At 33.4% G+C, this 19,701-nt stretch overlaps 3 protein-coding genes and 1 long non-coding RNA gene across 4 annotated transcripts; 3 read left to right on the top strand and 1 right to left on the bottom strand.

Annotated features, from left to right (window-relative positions):
* Window positions 1-5,209: 5,209 nt before the first annotated feature.
* On the top strand, window positions 5,210-6,823 carry LOC133299158 (geraniol 8-hydroxylase-like). Its single transcript, XM_061498599.1, has 2 exons — window positions 5,210-6,097; window positions 6,212-6,823. The coding sequence occupies exons 1-2, from the start codon at window positions 5,210-5,212 to the stop codon at window positions 6,821-6,823; spliced, it is 1,500 nt and encodes a 499-aa protein (XP_061354583.1).
* Window positions 6,824-7,661: 838 nt separating this feature from the next.
* On the bottom strand, window positions 7,662-8,989 carry LOC133299143 (glyoxylase I 4). The gene is made up of 4 exons (XM_061498582.1): window positions 8,849-8,989; window positions 8,521-8,754; window positions 8,093-8,168; window positions 7,662-7,936 (listed from the first exon to the last, which is right to left on the bottom strand). The coding sequence occupies exons 1-4, from the start codon at window positions 8,927-8,929 to the stop codon at window positions 7,899-7,901; spliced, it is 429 nt and encodes a 142-aa protein (XP_061354566.1). The 5' UTR covers window positions 8,930-8,989; the 3' UTR covers window positions 7,662-7,898.
* Window positions 8,990-10,000: 1,011 nt separating this feature from the next.
* LOC133299209 (uncharacterized) lies at window positions 10,001-11,048 on the top strand. The gene is made up of 3 exons (XM_061498646.1): window positions 10,001-10,205; window positions 10,357-10,448; window positions 10,992-11,048. Exons 1-3 carry the CDS (start codon window positions 10,001-10,003, stop codon window positions 11,046-11,048), a joined length of 354 nt encoding a protein of 117 aa, XP_061354630.1.
* Window positions 11,049-13,580: 2,532 nt separating this feature from the next.
* LOC133299021 (uncharacterized) lies at window positions 13,581-14,884 on the top strand. Its single transcript, XR_009749883.1, has 3 exons — window positions 13,581-13,828; window positions 14,113-14,253; window positions 14,690-14,884. It is a non-coding gene; the product is annotated as an uncharacterized LOC133299021 (long non-coding RNA).
* Window positions 14,885-19,701: the final 4,817 nt, after the last annotated feature.

Genomic DNA, 19,701 nt, shown 5'->3' on the forward strand with positions numbered 1-19,701 from the left:
GTTTCCTAAAATAGTTGCATCTTTTACCATGCCAACGATACGAGCACCCGCTGCAACGAAATAGAATAGATACCATGAGTCGGTTGTAGTATGCATATTCCAAAACTCATTTTCAAGTAAAGACTCATTTTACCAGTATCGTCAGAAGGCTTTTGTATGGAAGAATAATATTTTTAATCGAATATTTCACGTCAGTCTCGGACGAGCTTACAAAAAAAATAACACGCGTCTCCCATGCCACATCTAATGCCTGAGAATAAATAATCAACCTGATCCTTACAACTATTCTTTACTGAATAGTTTAGTCTCTGATTTAAATTTCTGTACATGAGTTAGTTTTTAAGTATTTATAAAGGGATCGTTTTTTCATAATTTATTTTAAGGTTATAATAATTTTTTTATTATAATTTTTTAATTTAAAATGATATCATTTTAAAAATAAATATAAATAATTTATCTATATTTATTGTAGAAACATTAAAATCATTTATAAAATGATAAAAACAACTCTAATTTTGTTATATAGTGTTTTTCTTTCCTGCAAACTCATCAATTTTAACAAATTTTAATCTTTTTAAATAAACAGTGGGCCCCATGATTTGTTGCAGGATATTAATAACCCCCTTATAAAATTTGTATTAACCTAGTTTTTTTTTATATTTCACTTTATTTTTTTTGTAAAAAAAATTAACTTGATATGAATTTGAAAATTCAGGAAATGACTTGTATAATTATTAAATTTAGAAAGTAAACGAGTATTCTTCTTAAATGAATGTACGGTTTGTTATAGAAAAAGAGTCATATAAATAAATTGAGGAATTATGTGTACTTTATTTGAAAATTATATTGTCAAAAATTCAATATGGCAAACAATTCAGGAAAAGACACACAGAGAGAAAGAGAGAGTGAAATTATTCATATTATTTTGAGATTTCAGGGCTCCGTGAATCAGTGTCAACTCTTTTTTATTTTATTTTTATGGTTAATCAGTACCAGCTCTTTTGCTATGATAGTAGCTTGTATAGATGAGACATTGAGTTTTCTTTTCATAATTTCTGATTTCCAACCAAGAGAATATTACAATGTCAAGCAATTCTAATCCTTTATACAAACATCAATGATATTAAAATTTTATAACTCAAGAATGAATATCAATATTTACCCGTATAAAAATAGAAAAGAAAAAGGAAAAGAAAAAGGAGAGAAAATACTAAATAGTTTCTTTCTTTTTTTTAAAAAAAAAGAAGAAGAAAAAAAACCTAAAGCAATGGTAATGAGCTGAATTGAAAAGCCCAATGGTAATGGTTGTGGTTGGCCCAATATGTAGAATTTGCAGGCAGTGAGCCCATTAGGGTAAAATGTTGTGCTGATAGTGGAACCAGATTTCGCAGGCGCAGCTATTATAGGGGTGGTGGCGGTGCTCACTGCTCTAGGAGGAGTATCCAAATTGCATGGGGCGAGAGAGAAAGGAGATGTGAATGTTTTGGCATTAGGTATTCAAAATTTGCTGGGTTTTCACTTTTCAATTCATTTCGCATTTCATGTTCAGTTGCATATTTGATCTGCTTTATTATTCTTGCGTTTGTGTGTTTTCATATTTCATAATGAGGCAGTGATGGATGTTTTAGGTGAGACATTGAGGGGACCTGAGATGAGAGGCTTTATCCTGGCGAGGCGTTTAGACGCAGCCATGGTGACGCTTCTCTCTCTCTCTCTCTCTCTCTCTCTCTCTCTCTCTCTCTCTGATTCTGAGCCTCCCTTTGCAACCGATTAGTTTAAGTATGAGGCTGTCGTTGCCGATGATGCTTTCTCTTTCAAATTTCCAAACAGCTCGCTATATATCTATCTCTCTCTCTATCTCTCTCTCTGTTTCATTATCCATCATCACCCTCATCATAATCATCTTCTTTTTCTTCTTCTTTTTCTTTTTCTTCTTGTGGGTATAGCGAGGCAGTGATGATGCTTTCTGTTATTGGATCAGACATTGAGTGAAGCAGAGCCATGTCCTGGCGAGGCGAGGTGTCTCAGTCTCTGTGGTCTCTTCACGCAGCCATGGTCATGGTTCTGCTCACTCTCTTGTCTGACAAAAGGCGAATCTGAGCCTCCTTCTTCAACCCCCCAACACATGTTTCTTTTCCCCTCTTTGTTTTCGAAGCTAATCATGAAAAATCATTACTTTTTCACCATGGATCCATATTGCCCGTGCATGTTTCTTTTTTACAGATGTTATTCTTACCTTTTCTTATTATTTCTTTATCTTTTTCCTTTTTTTGGGAGTTTCGCACATTTTCCCCAAATTCACCACTAGGGTTTTTTCTGAGGACAACAAACAATTATCGTTACAATTACACTTCCATTTGTATTCTCCTTCAGTATTCAATACTTTGGTGGTGCTTTTTATTCCTAATGACTTCTGGTTTGTTTGCTAATCGGGAGTGAGAGGCTGAGATTGATTATGGTGAATCTGTCCGGTTTCTATGTAAATCTGTATGCTCAATGAATTCGTGAAAAGTACAGAGAGAAAGACTCTCGAGGAATGAATGATGTTTTCTTTATCTTCTAACTGTGTCAACTGCAACAGATTTCTTTCGTTTGTTATTTTGCTGAATTGTGGATAACTTTCTTTTTTCTTATCTCATATGTTTCAGCTGGTGCAAGCAAACACAAACAAGCCAAGCCCTTAAGAAGCTACATAAATCTAAGTTGATTGAGACCACTGTTCAAAACGGGGATAGATTTCTTTTATGCATCATGCCTGGTCTCCTTAACCATCTCATTGACGAGAACTGGTCATACAGTTAAATGTTGATTCTTCCTCTACATGCACATAGCAATTTTCTCCTAATTCAATACAAGTTGGGCAGAGTGCGTATATGTAAAATCTCCTCCAATAGAACATCATTATGACTTTAAAGCCCTCAATACTTCAACATAGGCATCATTTACTGGCTGACAGAGTCCTTGCTTCCCTTAATTATATGGTATTGTAAATAAATATGTAGACATTGTATGCCCCCACTGTTCTTGTCTTGTATCCTCTATATTTTTAGAATGAATCACATTGATCTTTCGTTTGTCAATCTGAACAATAGTTTATGTTCTCATTATTCACTTTCATAAAGCCCACTTTTACTTGATGAAGGTGGTTGTAAAATGTTTACTTCTATAGTCCGTTTGCTGTAGGAGTGAAAATTTCATATATACAAATTTCAAGCGTTTTTTATTAGAATGTTTTTTTTTTTTATCTCGAGCTTTAAGGGGACGTTTGGTACAGAAGAAATTTTTTTTTGTCCGAAAATTTCAATTTTCAGAAATATGATTTTTACGTTCAGTTTATGATAATATCTGAAAATTAAAAATTTAAAAAAAAAATTAAAAAATTCAGTTTCTCGAGAATTCCTAAAAATTTCGCATAGTAAACGGGCTCTAAAAGTATACTAAACAGGCTCCAAATAGTGTTTTTCATATTAAATTGTCATTTTTTTTTTGTAATATCTTATTTTAATATGCAATGTTTAATCTTGTTTCTTTAAACAACACCCTAAATCTCTTCACCTGTACATTTTTTGAAATGTATTTGGCAATAAAACGCGCATTACCAATTTTCACCTGTACATTTTTCTCTTCCTTTTTTTTTTTGGTCTGCTTCTCTTCCCTTTTTTATCTCACCCTAAATCAGTTGCCAAAAGAGAATTTAAGGAGAATTAGGTTATTTATTGTATGTTTGGAACTTCTCTTTTTTAGTTTCTCTTCTCCTTATAAGCAGAAATTTTTAGTTTCTCTTCTCTTTATAAGCAGAAATTAAGCCAGACAAGTTTTTATAAAAGCTTTTATAATAATTTTTTTTTATAATAAAAAAAAGTCAAAATCAAAAAAGCTCCTAAGAGTTTTTTTTTTTGTTTTTTTAGTTCTTATTAGCTTTTCTTAAAGTAAAGTTTGAACTTTTAAGTTAAATTTTTTTTGTTATCATCAAATAAATTTTAACATTTTTTAAATTCTTTTTTTTTTTTACTTTAACTTAAAAAAAAATTAATTCTTAAGTATTTTTAGACTACCTCACCGGTCTACTAAAAACATAGCATAATCATATATCTCTTGTATTAAATTTAAGAGTTCTCTTTTACTACAGTCAATATAAATAATTTAGAGTCTAAAACGACGTCGTTTCGAAACGAAAATTAATGTATTTTTGTAATTATAATTTATTTTTAAGATTATAATAGTTTTTTTTTATTATAATTTAACCCAAAATGACATCATTTTAGAAGGGAATGTAGATAATTTATTTATATTCATTTTAAAAATATTAAATCCTAAATTTAAATACTAAATATTAAGTTCTTTACTGCTTAAGACAAAAAAAATTTAAGTTGTTAACCGCTAAAAGTAATACTCTCAAAGCAAATAAGGATTTTCCGATATCGGAGGAAAAAGTCAGGCTTCAACTCCTTCGTCTTTAGTACTTGAAGGTGTGATGGGAGGAAGAAGACAAACACGAGCTCCATTTGTGACTTTCCATTACCACTTTCATGTTGGTTGGACGCGGTGAGAGAAAGGAACCATCCACATGCAATGCACAAGACCAAGTCAGTGGCATCTTCAACCCATAATAAGCCCGTATTCACATGGCAGCAAAATGCTCCCTCTGTTAACTCGATCTGTCTATGAACAATTAACAAGACCCGGTCCTCAAGTTTGAATAGTACTAGACATTCAAGGATTCACCAAATCCATTCGATTATTTTGATGATTTCATTTCAAACAGAACATCCTCTTCGCATAATCCAAAATTTGAAGTATTGTTTAACAATAGCCGGCCATCGAGCTTTTGCCACACTCTACTAGTTTATTCACTTTATCACGAGAAGAAGAATCATTAGACTAAATAAAATAATGACCTGACCCGGTCTTGCTCTTAAAATAACGATAAAGATTTTAAAAAACTGAACCTGTTTTGGGTTTTGGATTGGATCCACAGTCAACCCAAGTTGGGGTTAGGCTGAACCTGTCACTGTACAACAATCATTCATTCAAACTGCCATTGAATTTTTTACGTTGATGTCTTGATGACAACTTGTGATTATTTTAATATTATCGTCATGTATATAAGATGAATGCCTAAGTATCCCATATGCATCAAATTGTCCTGTAATCTTTCATTCCCTCCACATTTGGAACCATTCAATTCAATTCACTCGTAGTCGTAGAGATGGATTTTGTAAGTTGTGCACTGCTCATTCTGTTGACGTGCGCCACCATTCATGTTCTTTGTTCATTCCTTGTAAGAAGCAGAAAACCAAACTACAAGCTTCCACCAGGACCTTCCCCTCTTCCCATTGTAGGAAACCTACTTGAACTGGGTCACAAGCCTCACGAGTCGTTGGCCAAGCTTGCTAAGATTCACGGCCCTGTAATGAGCTTAAAGCTAGGCCAAATAACCACTGTAGTTGTCTCTTCAGCTGAGATGGCCAAAGAGGTGCTCCTAACCCATGATCACTCCTTGTCAAATAGGACCATCCCTCAGTCAGTCTCAGTTCTAAACCACGAGAACTATAGCTTGGCCTTCATTCCCGTTTCCCCACTTTGGCGAGACCTGAGGAAAATATGCAATGGTCAGTTATTTTCACACAAAACTCTTGATGCCAGCCAAGATGTTAGACGTAAGAAAGTGCAACAGCTCCTCACTGAAATCCACCAAAGCAGCCAAATTGGTGAAGCAGTGGACATTGGAACAGCAGTTTTCAAGACCACCATCAATTTACTATCAAACACCATTTTCTCTGTGGATTTGGTTCACTCTGCTGGTACAGCAGGTGAGTTCAAGGACTTAGTGACGAATATCACAAAACTGGTTGGAACACCAAACTTGGCGGATTATTTTCCTGTTCTGAAGATGTTTGATCCACAAGGCATCAAAAGACATCAGGCCAAGAACGTTGAGAAGGTGTTGCACATTTTCGACCGCTTGGTTAACCAACGTTTGAAGCATAGGGAAGACACAAATGTTGATAGCCACAGGGACATGTTAGACGCCCTTCTCAATATTTCTCAAGAGAACAAGATGATGGACAAAACAATGATTGAGCACTTGTCACATGTATTATTCTCCTCTCCTTAATTTTCTCTTTTTATTGAACCCTTTTACACTTAGCCATATCATATGTGTTTTTTTATTACAACTGCTGACTTAGTTTACAATTTGATTGAATAGGATCTGTTTGTTGCGGGAACGGATACGACAACATCTACACTAGAATGGGCAATGACTGAGTTAATACGCAATCCAGAGGTTATGTCAAAAGCAATAAAGGAACTCGAGCTAACCATTGGCAGAGGCAACCCTGTTGAGGAATCAGACATTGCTAGACTCCCTTACTTGCAAGCTATAATAAAAGAGACCTTTCGCTTGCACCCGCCAGTTCCATTTTTACTGCCTCGAAAAGCTGAGAGAGATGTGAACGTATGTGGCTACACCATCCCAAAGGATGCACAAGTGCTAGTTAATGTGTGGACTATTGCCAGGGATCCAACCATTTGGGACAATCCAGAATTGTTTTATCCGGAGAGGTTCCTAGGATCAAACATTGATGTGAAAGGCCAGAATTTTGAGCTTGCACCCTTTGGTTCTGGGAGGCGAATATGCCCCGGCATGCTGTTGGCAATGAGGATGTTGCTCTTGATGTTGGGTTCATTGCTCAGTTCCTTTAATTGGAAACTTGAAGATGGCATGAAAGTAGAGGATATGGACATGGATGATAAATTTGGTATCACCTTACAAAAGGCTCAACCCTTGCGAGTTGTTCCAGTGAAAATAAGCAATTAAGGTGGCATGCATATGCATTTGTAATGTCGTGTCTTGTCTCGTTCCGAAAGTTCATTTTTTCATTTATTGTAATTGGAGATATTATAATTAAAATAAATGTATTCGTGTGATTACATTGGGGTAAGAAAAATTAATTGACAATATATATTATGTAAGCTTGTATATGAAAGAAGAATAAGGCATTGTTATCATACAAATCTTACAATGGCGTGAAACTTTTTTCAAACTTAACCAGTAAGTTGTCAAAGGAGAATATTAATTATGAAGGTTGAATATGGCATCCATAAAGTATTCGACATTGCATGGTGGAGTTACTTAAGCTATGTCAATTTTCGCTTAGTTAGGCCTGATACACTATCGAGACACGTATCGAGTGCGATTAGAAGGCAAGTGCTTGAGATCCGATGGACACAATAGCTGACACAAATTCTTTATGGTAATGGTATACATATTGTGATATTATCACTTGACAAAAAGTTCTATGTAGTTCAAACACGCAGGCAATTAATAGTTAGCTGGAGTACGTTTGGGTGGAATGGACGTTCATGCAAGACAGAATAAATTCTGCAACCTGAATCAAATCAAGCTCTAACGTTCCATGTTCTTTGAAGTTGCCGTTTGTTGACCTGCTTTTGCATTCCTCTCTTCTTCTTCTTTTTCTTTTTTTTTTTTCTTTTTTGGAATATTTTGCCGCAAAAGCACACAAAATAGGCAAAGACTTTCATCTGCTGTTTGGTAAAGGGGAAATGAAATGCAAAGAAGGGGCGAAGATAATGAGCCTAAACTAACTAGATACCTTGTACATTATCCTCTTCCATTTCTTGTGGACCAAACATATCTCAACATGAGAGAAACAACACCATCAAAATCTAGCTACACTTTAAGATTAATGAGTAAAGGAAATCAAGACTAATCACATAACAAACGAGACGGAATAAGAATTGTCCATAGGTTGATGATAGTTGGTCATACAAATCACAACTGCATCATGAGGAAATATTTTTGTAATTGTTGTTTGGAGTTCTTAAATGATATGGTACATTATCATAGCTATACATAACACATGCACATCAAACTATGAGTCCTCCTTACTTGCAACCTCCAAACCATTACCTGCAAATACAATATAGACATTCATATTAGGATCGTAGGGCCAGTCACCAAATCTTGGACAATTATAATGCCAAATTTTACTAATATCTAAATGAAAAGTGGCAGTTTATTTGTCAATCAAAATATATTTTAACGATCAAAATTAAAGGACATTACCATCGGGATCGAAAAAGAACACTTGTTTGATCTTCCCATTAGGTAGGGATCTCTCAAAAGTCTGGATACCCTTATCCTGCATAAACAAACTCAAGCATCCACTAAATTTACAATCTTACACACACGGTGTTAAGTGCAGAGAAAAACCAATTTACATTTTACATTACTTTAACAACTACTCTCTTTCCAAACAAAGGCTATTCCAATAAAACTACCCCAAAAAAGAAAAAGAAAAAGGCTATTCCAATAAACAAAAATATGCAATTATCAGTTATGATCACCACAATCACTGTCTGCTAAGATGCATAGTTTATAGTTAAACCTAGAAGTCAATTCATTTCGAAATTTTGCATCTCACTCCTCAATTCCACATCCAACCTAAACCTCACATCATTTTCAAAACTCCCAATAGTTGATGAAATAAATACCTTGAGAGTGTGGAGAAAGGATTGGAAATTGGAGACGGAGAAGCAAAGATGGTGACCTCTGGGGAGATGCGAGGGATCAGCAACGGGTGACGTGGCACTCCATGGACCTTCAGGGAGGTTGTTGGTTGGATTGCGCTCGATGAGGTGCATATACACACAAGACGACGGAAGCCGCAGCCATACAACCTTGAATTCTCCGAAGTCAGGGCTTTCCACTTCCTCGAACCCGAATATCTGTACCATGACATCATCATCATCATCATCATCATCATCTAACGTTGTCAGTTCATATTCTTATTACACAAACAAAACAAAGAAACTCGCTCACCTCTTGGTAGAATTTGGCGAGGCGTTTTATGTCGGAGGATTCTCGAGATATATGGTTGAGGCTCACTCCTTCTGCTGCCATTTTTTCTGCTTCTTCTCTATTCTCGTTTTAGGGAAAGACGTTTCCCCCTTTCAATATACTAGGTAACTGTCGCTGTTATGACCTGTTAATTATATATAATTATATAATTTATATTAAAAAATTATAAATATATTTAAATATCTAAAAAAACGATAAAAAAATTCAAATATTTTAATATAAAAAATAATAAATCACACATTATTTTTCAATAAAAGATCAAATAAAAATATAATGATCGTGATACGAGGTTTGAGATTCAGTAAACGACATATCTACTTATAAATCAAATTAAAATTTCCTTCATAGTACATAATTGAGATAATATTAATGTTTTAGTGTTGTAGGTACATAATCAATGTAAGTCAATAAACAAAAAAATACTCAAATATATTCATTATGATTTTTTTTTTTAAACATTTTGGGAATTTTTTCATTGTGAACCGGCCGGGTCACCGGTCACTGATTTTCATAAAAATCGGCCGGATCGCATAGATTCGCACCAATTTTGATACATGACTGACCCATTACTTCACCCGAACCAATTATATAACCGATTTACTTATTTTCGAATTCACCAGTCGGCCAGTCAGGTGTTATTAACATTGGTTTGTTTGTTTATTTTTTCATCATTTCTTTTGAAGTATGATTTGATACATTTTTTTTTCTTTCCTTTTTTTGTTTGTTGACAATTACATTTTTTAAAGTTTTAGGCAAGAGTGATCACAGGTCTTGGGTAAATTCTTGTGCTCGAATGTCGCAACGGAATTTACCATTAGTTTAGCAGGTCAAGTAAAAATAATTCATGTCATTAAATGCAAAAGATTTTAAAACAAAATAGAATAAAACATTTTTCCTTTTTAGGCTTCCCATATATAGTTAAAAAGGTAGAACTAATTCCCTGTCCAACTCATTGATCTCATCATTCCCCACATTTCGCACATCCTTGTATCCAATCCCATACACTCCTCCACATGTATATATGTATCTCTACTTCCTCTCATTTCTCCCCCACTCTGTGTGTTGTCTGGATATCTCTCTCTTCCAACACACAGAGAGACAGAGGTGCTTCCGATGGATTCCATCAATGGGAACCACCCTGCACGTGAGGGAACAGAACCTGTCTCTAGGATTCTCCTGCAAGAAGATATCATTTTGCTTCTCTCTCGTTGGTATGCCCTTCAAATGGCCGTCCAGAACAAGTGGGGTGGCACCGACTCCCTCCAGAAATTCCACCAGCTTGCTGCTGATATTTTCTCTTGGTTCTCCAAATCCAATGGTCGTCCACTAATTCTTCTTTGCACTTTTTTTTTTTACTTTCCATTATTGATTCATTCACTCCGACACTTTTTTTTTCTTTCTATTCTTCTCTCTGTTTGCCCTTCATTATGTCTCATGTATATGCTTTTGCTTTGTTATCTGAATTACAGCACCGGTTCCTGTCGAAGATTTAGAAAATATGCTCCACGAATCTATGTTGCTAACATTCAACACAGAGATAGAAGATGGCAGCATTGAACAGGTATACAAATATACACCCCTTTGGCTCTAACATTGTCTATTAACGTTAATATTAACATTTTTCCTTCCAAATGTAATTTTTCCATATGTCAGATGTTTGCCAATGTTTTCTGTCCGTTTAGTTATGTGATTGGAAACTTTTTTTCTTTTTCTTTTTCATTTTGTTTTAAGAAATGATCTGCAATGGTTGATAGGGGTACATAAATGAATGCATTTTGTCACCCTGTGAAGGAGTGACTTATATATGTGAAATTTGTCTATAATATGTGATATGTGTATGAACATATCTTATTAAGGATGTTAAAGGAAGTGCTGGAAAATGAAGTTTGATTTTTTTGTTTTATTTTTTATTTTACTTCCTGGACCTTGGAAGTAGGAATAATGTTTGCAAGTTGTATCAAACATACCAAACTGCATTCTTGAAAGTCTGATGCTTCATAATTACATCACCTATGGCCAAATTTATGCAGCAACACTGTCCCTTTTTCTGCTGTCACATTAACATCCATGAAATTGTGCTAATGTTTCCCAGTAATGCAACTAGGTAGCAGAACAGTTGATCGCTATCCATGAAGAGTACTTGTTACGTCAGTCATCTTAATCTCTGAAAGAAAGAATCTTGCTCTAAAATAGAAGCTTGCCCTTCATAAGCAGACATGTGGCTATGGTAAACCTCGTCAGTCTTTTGTTCTCTTTCTCTTATTATCTAGTTAACAAGGAAAAAATTAAACCTTTTTCACAAATTCCTTCTCATGCATTTTTATGGCTAGGCTTTGGGGAAATTGACCTTCAGGCTGACATGTGAACTTAGTTGAAACTAATTCATATACGAAAATTGTATTTCTCTAGATAAATAAACTTCATTAACTCAATCAAAGGGAAGACAATGAAGCAGCTTACAAGTGGCAGATAAATCACAATCAATTACCTGAAAGAGCAAAACCACCTTTGCACACAGTAAAAGAGTTTGTTCTTTAAGAATCTCTTGAGGACCACATCGATGTTCTCTTAGAATGACCAGCTCGAATAAAACCAATGTTGAATGTTGGAAACATTAGTTTTAACATGGAAAATTTATTCTTTACTGCCAAATGTTTATGCAGCCATAGGCTAAATAATCATGTATTTCTTTTGAGATAGAATAGATGTACCAAATAATTTTCCACATGGAGCTTTTGGGCGTGATAATTGATTTTTAAGCAACTATATAAGCAGAAGTTAGAAAAAGAAGACAAAGAAGTAGCTAATGGAGAAATGACAAAAAAATGTTTTTTTCAATTTTGGAAATAATTTGAAGCCTAGCCTAATATTAACTAATTTAACTGCTAAGTCGATGTATAACTTGTAACAACTTCAAAATAAATCACAACAATGGAGAGTGCGAATCAATTCAAAAATTGACTGCCACACCAGTTTCAAATAGCATAACTTCATACTGTTATATATATATATGATTCGTATACTGTCTTTATGTTATTGATAGGCCAGGAGAAAGGAGACTTGATGAATTGATCTTGGATTATTAACATGAGAGAATTTCAATCCAAATATATATATTAGGACTGAATAGATGTCCAGATATGCTATTTTTAGTAGAGCAGATGATGGAGGAAGTTTCCTTCTGCGTTCACATCCAAACACCTGAAGAAGTTAATTAATATGATGTAGTAATCGTCATCTCCATTTATATTCATAGTCGCCACTTGTTATATTACATTTTTATTCATTCAAACACTTTATTCTATTTCAATTCATTCATATGGTCATATAATTGCCGTGCTTTTTAGCAGAACATAATATAATATCGCTAACAAGAAATGAAGGGAACTTCAGCTTCTTTAAATAGTACAAGATAATTTGCTCGGTTGTTCAAAATCATCATCCAGCTTATTACTGTATCATGCTTACCATCTTCAGTCATCAGGTTTGCACAATGAAGAAGTTATGATAGTTGTGTTGATTGTGCCCACGCAGGTTGCAAAATCAACCTTTTGGACATCCACATGCCTCTGAAGACAGAAGCCCAACAGAAAACCATTAATCTAAACTTCTGGACAAATATAAACACAGCAATTTCAAATAACTTGTATGAATAGGAACAACTCATGCTTTAAAATTGACAATATTTGGTCTTGTTTGAGGCTTTATTAGTTATCTACTAGAAAATTTAAACTGAAGAGATCTGTGTAAAGGTAAAAAGGTCAAAACGCAGTGTTGTAAGGTCTGTTTAGGGTGATGTATAAGGCCTGATAGTATAAGCTTATACTATACGTTATGACATTTTCAGTTATTTGGTGTGACCATTGTATAGTATAAGTTTATAACTTAATCTGGCCTAAGGGGAGGGATAAGGCCTGATAAGAGGTTGGTGTATTAACATCGTTGACCAGTGTAATTCTCAAAAATTAATATATTATTTTAATATTAATATAATAAAATAAAAATTAATTTTTCAATATATTAATTTTTAAAATATTGAATATTTTTATTTTTGTAAAAATTAATTTATGTTTTGGACACACTGATTAATAAATTTTTATAAAAATTAATATCATATGACATTTTTTAAAGAATTATATAAATTCGATATTTTTATTAAAAATGTTTATTTTTATCCTATATAGTATTATATTTACGATACATCACCAAATACTAGATGATATTATTTTATACAATACTGTACCACACACTGAATAGTATTAAAATTCAATTAGGTCTTACACAATCAGGCCTTATACTATCAGGTCTTATACTATCAGTATAATAGCCCTAACTTAATTAATTAGTAAATTAAATGTGATTGAATAATTAATCATGTAATAGTGAATAAAATTAAGTATAAGACTTAATTAAATGAATTGGAGTCACTTTGGAGGTAAAATGTGTATTCTGTGAAAATTAAGGGGTATAAATGGGTGTAGGCAAAAGTATCCAAAATATAAAAATGGAAGTGGAAATATTCCTAGAAAAATATTCTAAATATTTGGGTAAAGTTTGGTAATTAATGGAGTTAAATAGATAGATGAACCAATACCCACTTTATTCCACTTAACTTAAGTTAAGTGACTAGACCACAAAAAGAACCCAAAATCCCTGCCATTCCCGTCGACCACCAAAAGAGGAAATAAAGAAAGGAAGAGAAGGAGAAGGGGGAAACCCTAGGTTGAGCAAACCTTAGCCAAATTCATCCATTCCAAAGCCTAAACCACTCCAAATCTTCCCCTCTTTCACAATCAAAGCTTGGTTTTGAGTGGGAGTCTTTGTGGAGTGGGATTTTCCTTGTTTTTTGGGGCGAAAATTTGGGGTTTTGAGGAGATTGAAAGTGATTTCTTCCATGGGAGCTTAGGAGGTTAACATCCCTTGGTTGTATACCCAATTTTGGTAAGATTCTTCTCCTTGAACTCTATTTTCATGAGTTTATGTTTAGATGAATAGTGTTTTAGGGTTTGTGATTATGTGAGTAAATTGACTATGTTCTAGGTGGATTGAAACTTAGTACATGTTATGAAAAATGCTAGGAATGACGTTTAATCGGTAGAAATGAACTTATTTAGCTATTTGATTGTGCTTTGAAAATTGCTAGGTTGTATACTTAGTTTGTGGATTTTCTTGCATTGGTAAACAATGGGTTGGTTGAATGTTAATTGTACTTATATGATGGCTAGGATTGAGCCTTGTGGATTAACGTTGGAGGACCAACCATTGGAGGAAGCTATGAAACTTGATTAGCTCACTTAAATTGGTATTGATTGTAAAGCTTGGTTGTTGAGATTGGTGAAGAACAAAGGTTAAACGGAAGCTTTGAGGTAAGCCTTCGGACCTTGGGCTTAATTCCCTTGATTGTTCCACCAAGTCCTGAATGGGTAGTGGTTGTGATAGTGTATATAAATGCAATGAAATAGTTTAATGCTTTGTTATACGTATGTGTATGCATTTGGTGTGGCATAGGATGGTGTTTCCCTATGTTGGTATGTTGCATGACGATGCGTAATTCATATTTGGTAGTTTAGCTGGCCAGTAGGACTATTTGCATTTGAGTATCCTTAGGACAGCTTGAGAGCTCGAGGGATTTCTCCTGGAGATGTTATTTTACACTTTGCATAGATATGTATTTACTGCATTATTATTGTTATTGCTATTACACTGCTTTTGGAACTATGGGGTGGAGAGATGCTCCAAGGATCCCTGGTTTACTGGATATATTCGTATATCTCACCCCGTGTTGTGGGGACCCCCTTTCAGGTAAAGATGCTGCAGGAGCCACCAGTGGCAAGTGGCCTTATTTGGATTAGTAGTGATACATGAAGATGCTGTCTTTTGAGATTATACATGTTATTTTGTAGTTTACATGTATAGGATTGTTCATTGATAGATGTATATCCTGTTTTATTTGAATGGACTTAGCCTATGCTCATGCCTTTGGTTATCTCTTTTGTGGATGGGAGCCAAGGGAATGATCATAGTATTTTGTAAGCTAAGTTCCCTGATTTGTAATGAAGATATGTTGTAAATGATGCCTATTTTAAGATAAATGCATGTATGCACTTTATGTATTGGACTTGTTGAGTTGGAAACTTAATTAGGTACTTAGTGATAAATTGGGAAAAGTTGAGAAAACAAAGGAGATGCTGCCCAATTTTAGTCTAATCCATGTGGAGAGGTTGAAGAAGTACTAGGAATAAGCTTGGAAGCATGGACATTTAAGGCTTGTCAAGTGGGATTCACTTCCCCTGGGTTTAGAATTGAAAAATGAGAGTGTGTAGAATTTTCTGGCAGCGCGCTTAAGCGCCTTGCTGCCCCTGTGAGAGCCCATGCTCTCTGCCTCCGCGGGCTTCAGCGTCGAAATGGGGGCTTAAGCGCCCAGGGTAGCGCGCTTAAGCGCCCTTAGCTGCAAAAAGACGAGTTCCTCTCTGCCAGTGGGCGCTTTAGCGCCCGATAGCGCGCTTAAGCGCGCGCGGCCTGTGTCCAATATAAACATGTATTGTTATAATTTGTCATAACTTGAGCTACAGAGCTCCAAATGAGGCGCGGTTCGAAACCACGCGTAGCTAATGAAGAGAGGATGACATTTAACCACCTTTGGTCTAATATAATAAGAGTATGATGTTAAGCTTAATTCATTTTATTCCGCAATGTAATATGGGTATGATCACGCAATTGGGCATTTTAAATTCGGCATATTTTAAAAAGAAAAATTTAACCGGACTTTAATTGAACCCATGTGATTGTAACTGCGCTTAATATCATAATGCGATGTTAACAAACCGGTTCCAGAACGAGGTGTTACAATCAGACCTTATCCTATACTATGCACCAAACATGCCTTAAGCACTTTTGAAAATGAGATGTATTGTAACATGCTAAGACGTGTCATATCTTTCCTCTATTTTGATAGGCCAACTGAAAATGTAATTTTTTTTAAAAAAAAATGCTTCCAATATCTTTTTTTATTTATAATTTTTGGATATTAACTTTTAAAAAGAATAATGATAAATAAGTTAAATACCATTATTTTTAACCAACTCAGCTTTTAATTAAAATCACTAATGAGGAACAAATTACTCCCTCAAAATACAATTATGCCTTAAAACTCAATCATTGTTGCTGTTAGGGGTGTCAATGGGACATGTCAAGCTAGGCTTTAGCCTAAGGGCCCGTTTAGATGAATTTTTCTTCTTCTTCAAAGTCTATTTTTTTAATTAAAAAAACATTTTTCTGAAAAAAATCTTTTTGGATGCCTATTTTAAAAAAAAAGCAGAAGTTATAAAAAAAAGTCAAAAACTTGTTTTTTTTTAAGTTAAAACATTTAGCTTCTAAAAAAAAAATAAGTCAAAGGCCAAATATTTTTTGAAAAATTTAAATAACTTTTAACTTTTGTAAAAAGTACTTCTAAAATAAGCAAGACGTAAAAAGCAAGCTCTGTTTTTGAAAGCCCATCCAAACAGCCTCTAAATAAGATAGGCATCTATAAAATATTTTGAGTCTGACCTGACCTCTTAGATTGGTGCAAGCTAAAATATTGATCTGGGGTATGGCCTTTCAGGCCTATTAGGCATACTAAGATGACATATAAATTATTCAATTTTTACAATATATTTTCATAATTTTTTTCGTAATAAAGTGCAGCCAGTGAATTTTAATTAAAATTAAAATTTAAAGTTAGTGAGACTAATAAAATTATGTACACCTACAAATTCTAAAATATAAAAAGCAATTGAGCTAATGTTAACTACACACCACAAAAACTTTGTGATATGTGATATATTCTTACAGTTGTTTGCTTTTGAAGTGAAAAACATAAATTAAATAACTCCATGGCAAGACATTGTTCTAGGAGAAATAAAAATAACAAATTGTTCAAAACTAGATATTATAACAGTGAGTCATCTTCAATATAACAATATAATATAATATTACATACATAACATAATATAATATTAGGCACATAAACATAATATTAAAATCTTGAGCACTTATGGTATATGATTCTAAAGGTACACATAGAAATAATAAAAGATGAAAAATTTAACCCAATTGTTGTTCGGATCATCTAATATATTCTTTACCTTCTCATAATCATGTAATCTCATAATCCTATCTTCCTATAACAGAAGTTTTTTTTCTTGGAGTTATTATACAATTAAATGTTGGTTGCATATGAAAAATAAATTATATGTGCAGTGAATGTTGAAATTTTATTTGAAATAAATTATATATCAAAAGTTTACAATTTTGGTAGTCTTCATAAGTTCAAAGGTAAGCATGCATTGCAATTTGTAAATTAAAACTCATCTTCGGTAATGCATGTGTGATAAATATGCAATTTTTTTTTGTAATTTGTTTGAACATCTGGAGTTTATTCAATGAATTTTATCATTTATAAATTATAAAATATAGACAAAGGTACACCATCTTATATAGAAAAAAATTATTCAATTAATAAAATCATATATAAATATTAATAAAAAAAGTTTATTTTAAAATGTAGGTGCCAGGAGGCTCACATACTGGGCCTTGCAAAATAGATTTGTGACTTGATTTTTAAATAAATTTTGTAATAGATCCAAACCTATTATATTTATTTAATTGGTGAATCCAAGCTAAAGAAAGGTCGGGTCATAGGTAGGGCTGTGCATGGGTCAGATCGGGTCAGGTTTTTGTCCGACTCGACCCAACTTAGTTTTTATAGGTTAGGTATTTTGACCCGACCCACTTTAATTTGATCCAAGCCAGGTCTGACTTGGATTGGATTTTGTTGAACTAGTTCACAACCAGTTTGGATCTGACCTGACTTGGTTTCTGAAGTGAGTCTGACTTGGTTTCTGAACTGGGTCAAATCTGACCTGACCCGTTTTTGACTTAGTTTTCTCACAAAATTTTGTCGAAATTTTTATGTTGCAAAAGACGAAAATTTTGTCACAAAATTATTTTTTCGTCGAAATTTTTACAAAAAAATTTTTTCTATTGAAATTTAGTTTCCGTCAACAGTTTTGACGAAAATGATTTCTTCCATCAAATGTTTTAAACGAAAAAAGAATTTTGTCAAAAAATTTGACAGAATGTTTTTCGTTCAAAATTTCGATGGGAATGTGTTCTGATGAAAATTTTGACGGAAATTATTTCGAGGGAAATGTTTCATTTGAAACTTTCGACGAAATTTAGATTCTCTAAAGAATTTTGACAGAATATTTTTTTCGTCAAAATGTTTTTTTTGTCAAAAAAATTTACGGAATTTTTTTATAGAAATGTGTTTTGTTGAAAATTTTGATGGAAATTTTTTATCAAAAAACTTGACGAAAATATTTAGTTGAAAATTTTCGATGGAAATGTGTTTCGCTAAAAATTTTGACGAAAATTTTTTTTTGTCAAAAAATTTAACGAATATTTTTTCGTCAAAATTTGAAATCTGTAAAGAATTTTGATGAAATTTTTTGCCGTCAAAATTTTTTGATGACGAAAATATTTCCGTCGAAAACTTTCGCCTAAATTTGAAATCTGTAAAGAATTTTTATGAAATTTTTTGTCGTCGAAATTTTTTGATGGAAATCTGTTTTGTCGAAATTTCCAATGGAAATTGTTTTGAGGAAAATGTTTCATTTGAAACTTTCGACGAAATTTAGATTCTCTAAAGAATTTAAACAAAATATTTTTTCTGTCAAAATTTGTTATCGAAATATTTTTGTCAAAATATTTTACTTTACAGAAATGTGTTCCGTTGAAAATTTTGATGGATATATTCTCTATCAAAAAACTTGACGAAAATATTTAGTCGAAATTTTTTGATAGAAATGTGTTTAGCAAAAAATTTCGACGAAATTTTTTTTTGTCAAAAAGTTTAACGAAAATGTTTCCGTCGAAAACTTTCGCCGAAATTTGAAATCTGTAAATAATTTTGATGAAATTTTTTTTCGTTAAATAATTTCGATGAAAATGTGTTTCATAGAAAGTTCTTATGAATATATTTTTTTGTGAAATATTTTGATGAAATTTAGATTCCGTAAAAAAATTTGACAAAAAAAATATTCCGTCAAATTTTTTTACCGATATGTTTTTAGTCACAAATTTTGATGAAAATATTTTTCGTCAAAAATTTTTGCAAAAATATTTGTGAAAATATTTTCCATAAAAAATTTTGACGTAATTGTTTTACCTTAAAACTTTTCTTTTAATGCAACTGTGATTTTTTTTCACATAATGGGTATGGGTCAAGTTTTGGGTCAGTGGGTCAATATTAAAACGAGTCAGGTCTAAAACTGACCCAAATAAAAGTGGGTTAGTATTTAAACCAGTTCAAAAAATATAGATATTTATGGGTCGGGTCAAGATCAGATCAAGGACAGGGCAAGTGAACCATTTTTTTGCACACCGCTAGGGATAGGCACTTGACAAGTGGGCTGACCCATTTACAATCTCACCCATCTCAAATAGTAAAAGGCTTACTACTCTAACTCTAACCACAGCCACCAGTCATCTTGCACCGCCACCAACAACTCCCGAAATTGCGTTCCCCTTTATCCTCTTCCTCCAATAAACCAAGATGTAACAGAAAACAAGTTCTTATAATAAGAATTGGTTATGCAAACATGATTAATCTAACCTGTGATCGTTGTTATTGACGCAATGACAATGTCACTGAGTCTCTCATACTGCATTCTCGAACAACAAACACTAACCCATCATGCAACATGCGCATGGATGACCTCAACGGAAGTAGAAAATTTGAGATCAATATGATTATTATACTCAACATTCGA

Source organism: Gastrolobium bilobum, unplaced genomic scaffold (assembly GCF_033153095.1).
Source record: "Gastrolobium bilobum isolate Gb01-03AN ecotype WA unplaced genomic scaffold, APGP_CSIRO_Gbil_v1 utg500, whole genome shotgun sequence".
Classification (NCBI taxonomy): domain Eukaryota; kingdom Viridiplantae; phylum Streptophyta; class Magnoliopsida; order Fabales; family Fabaceae; genus Gastrolobium; species Gastrolobium bilobum.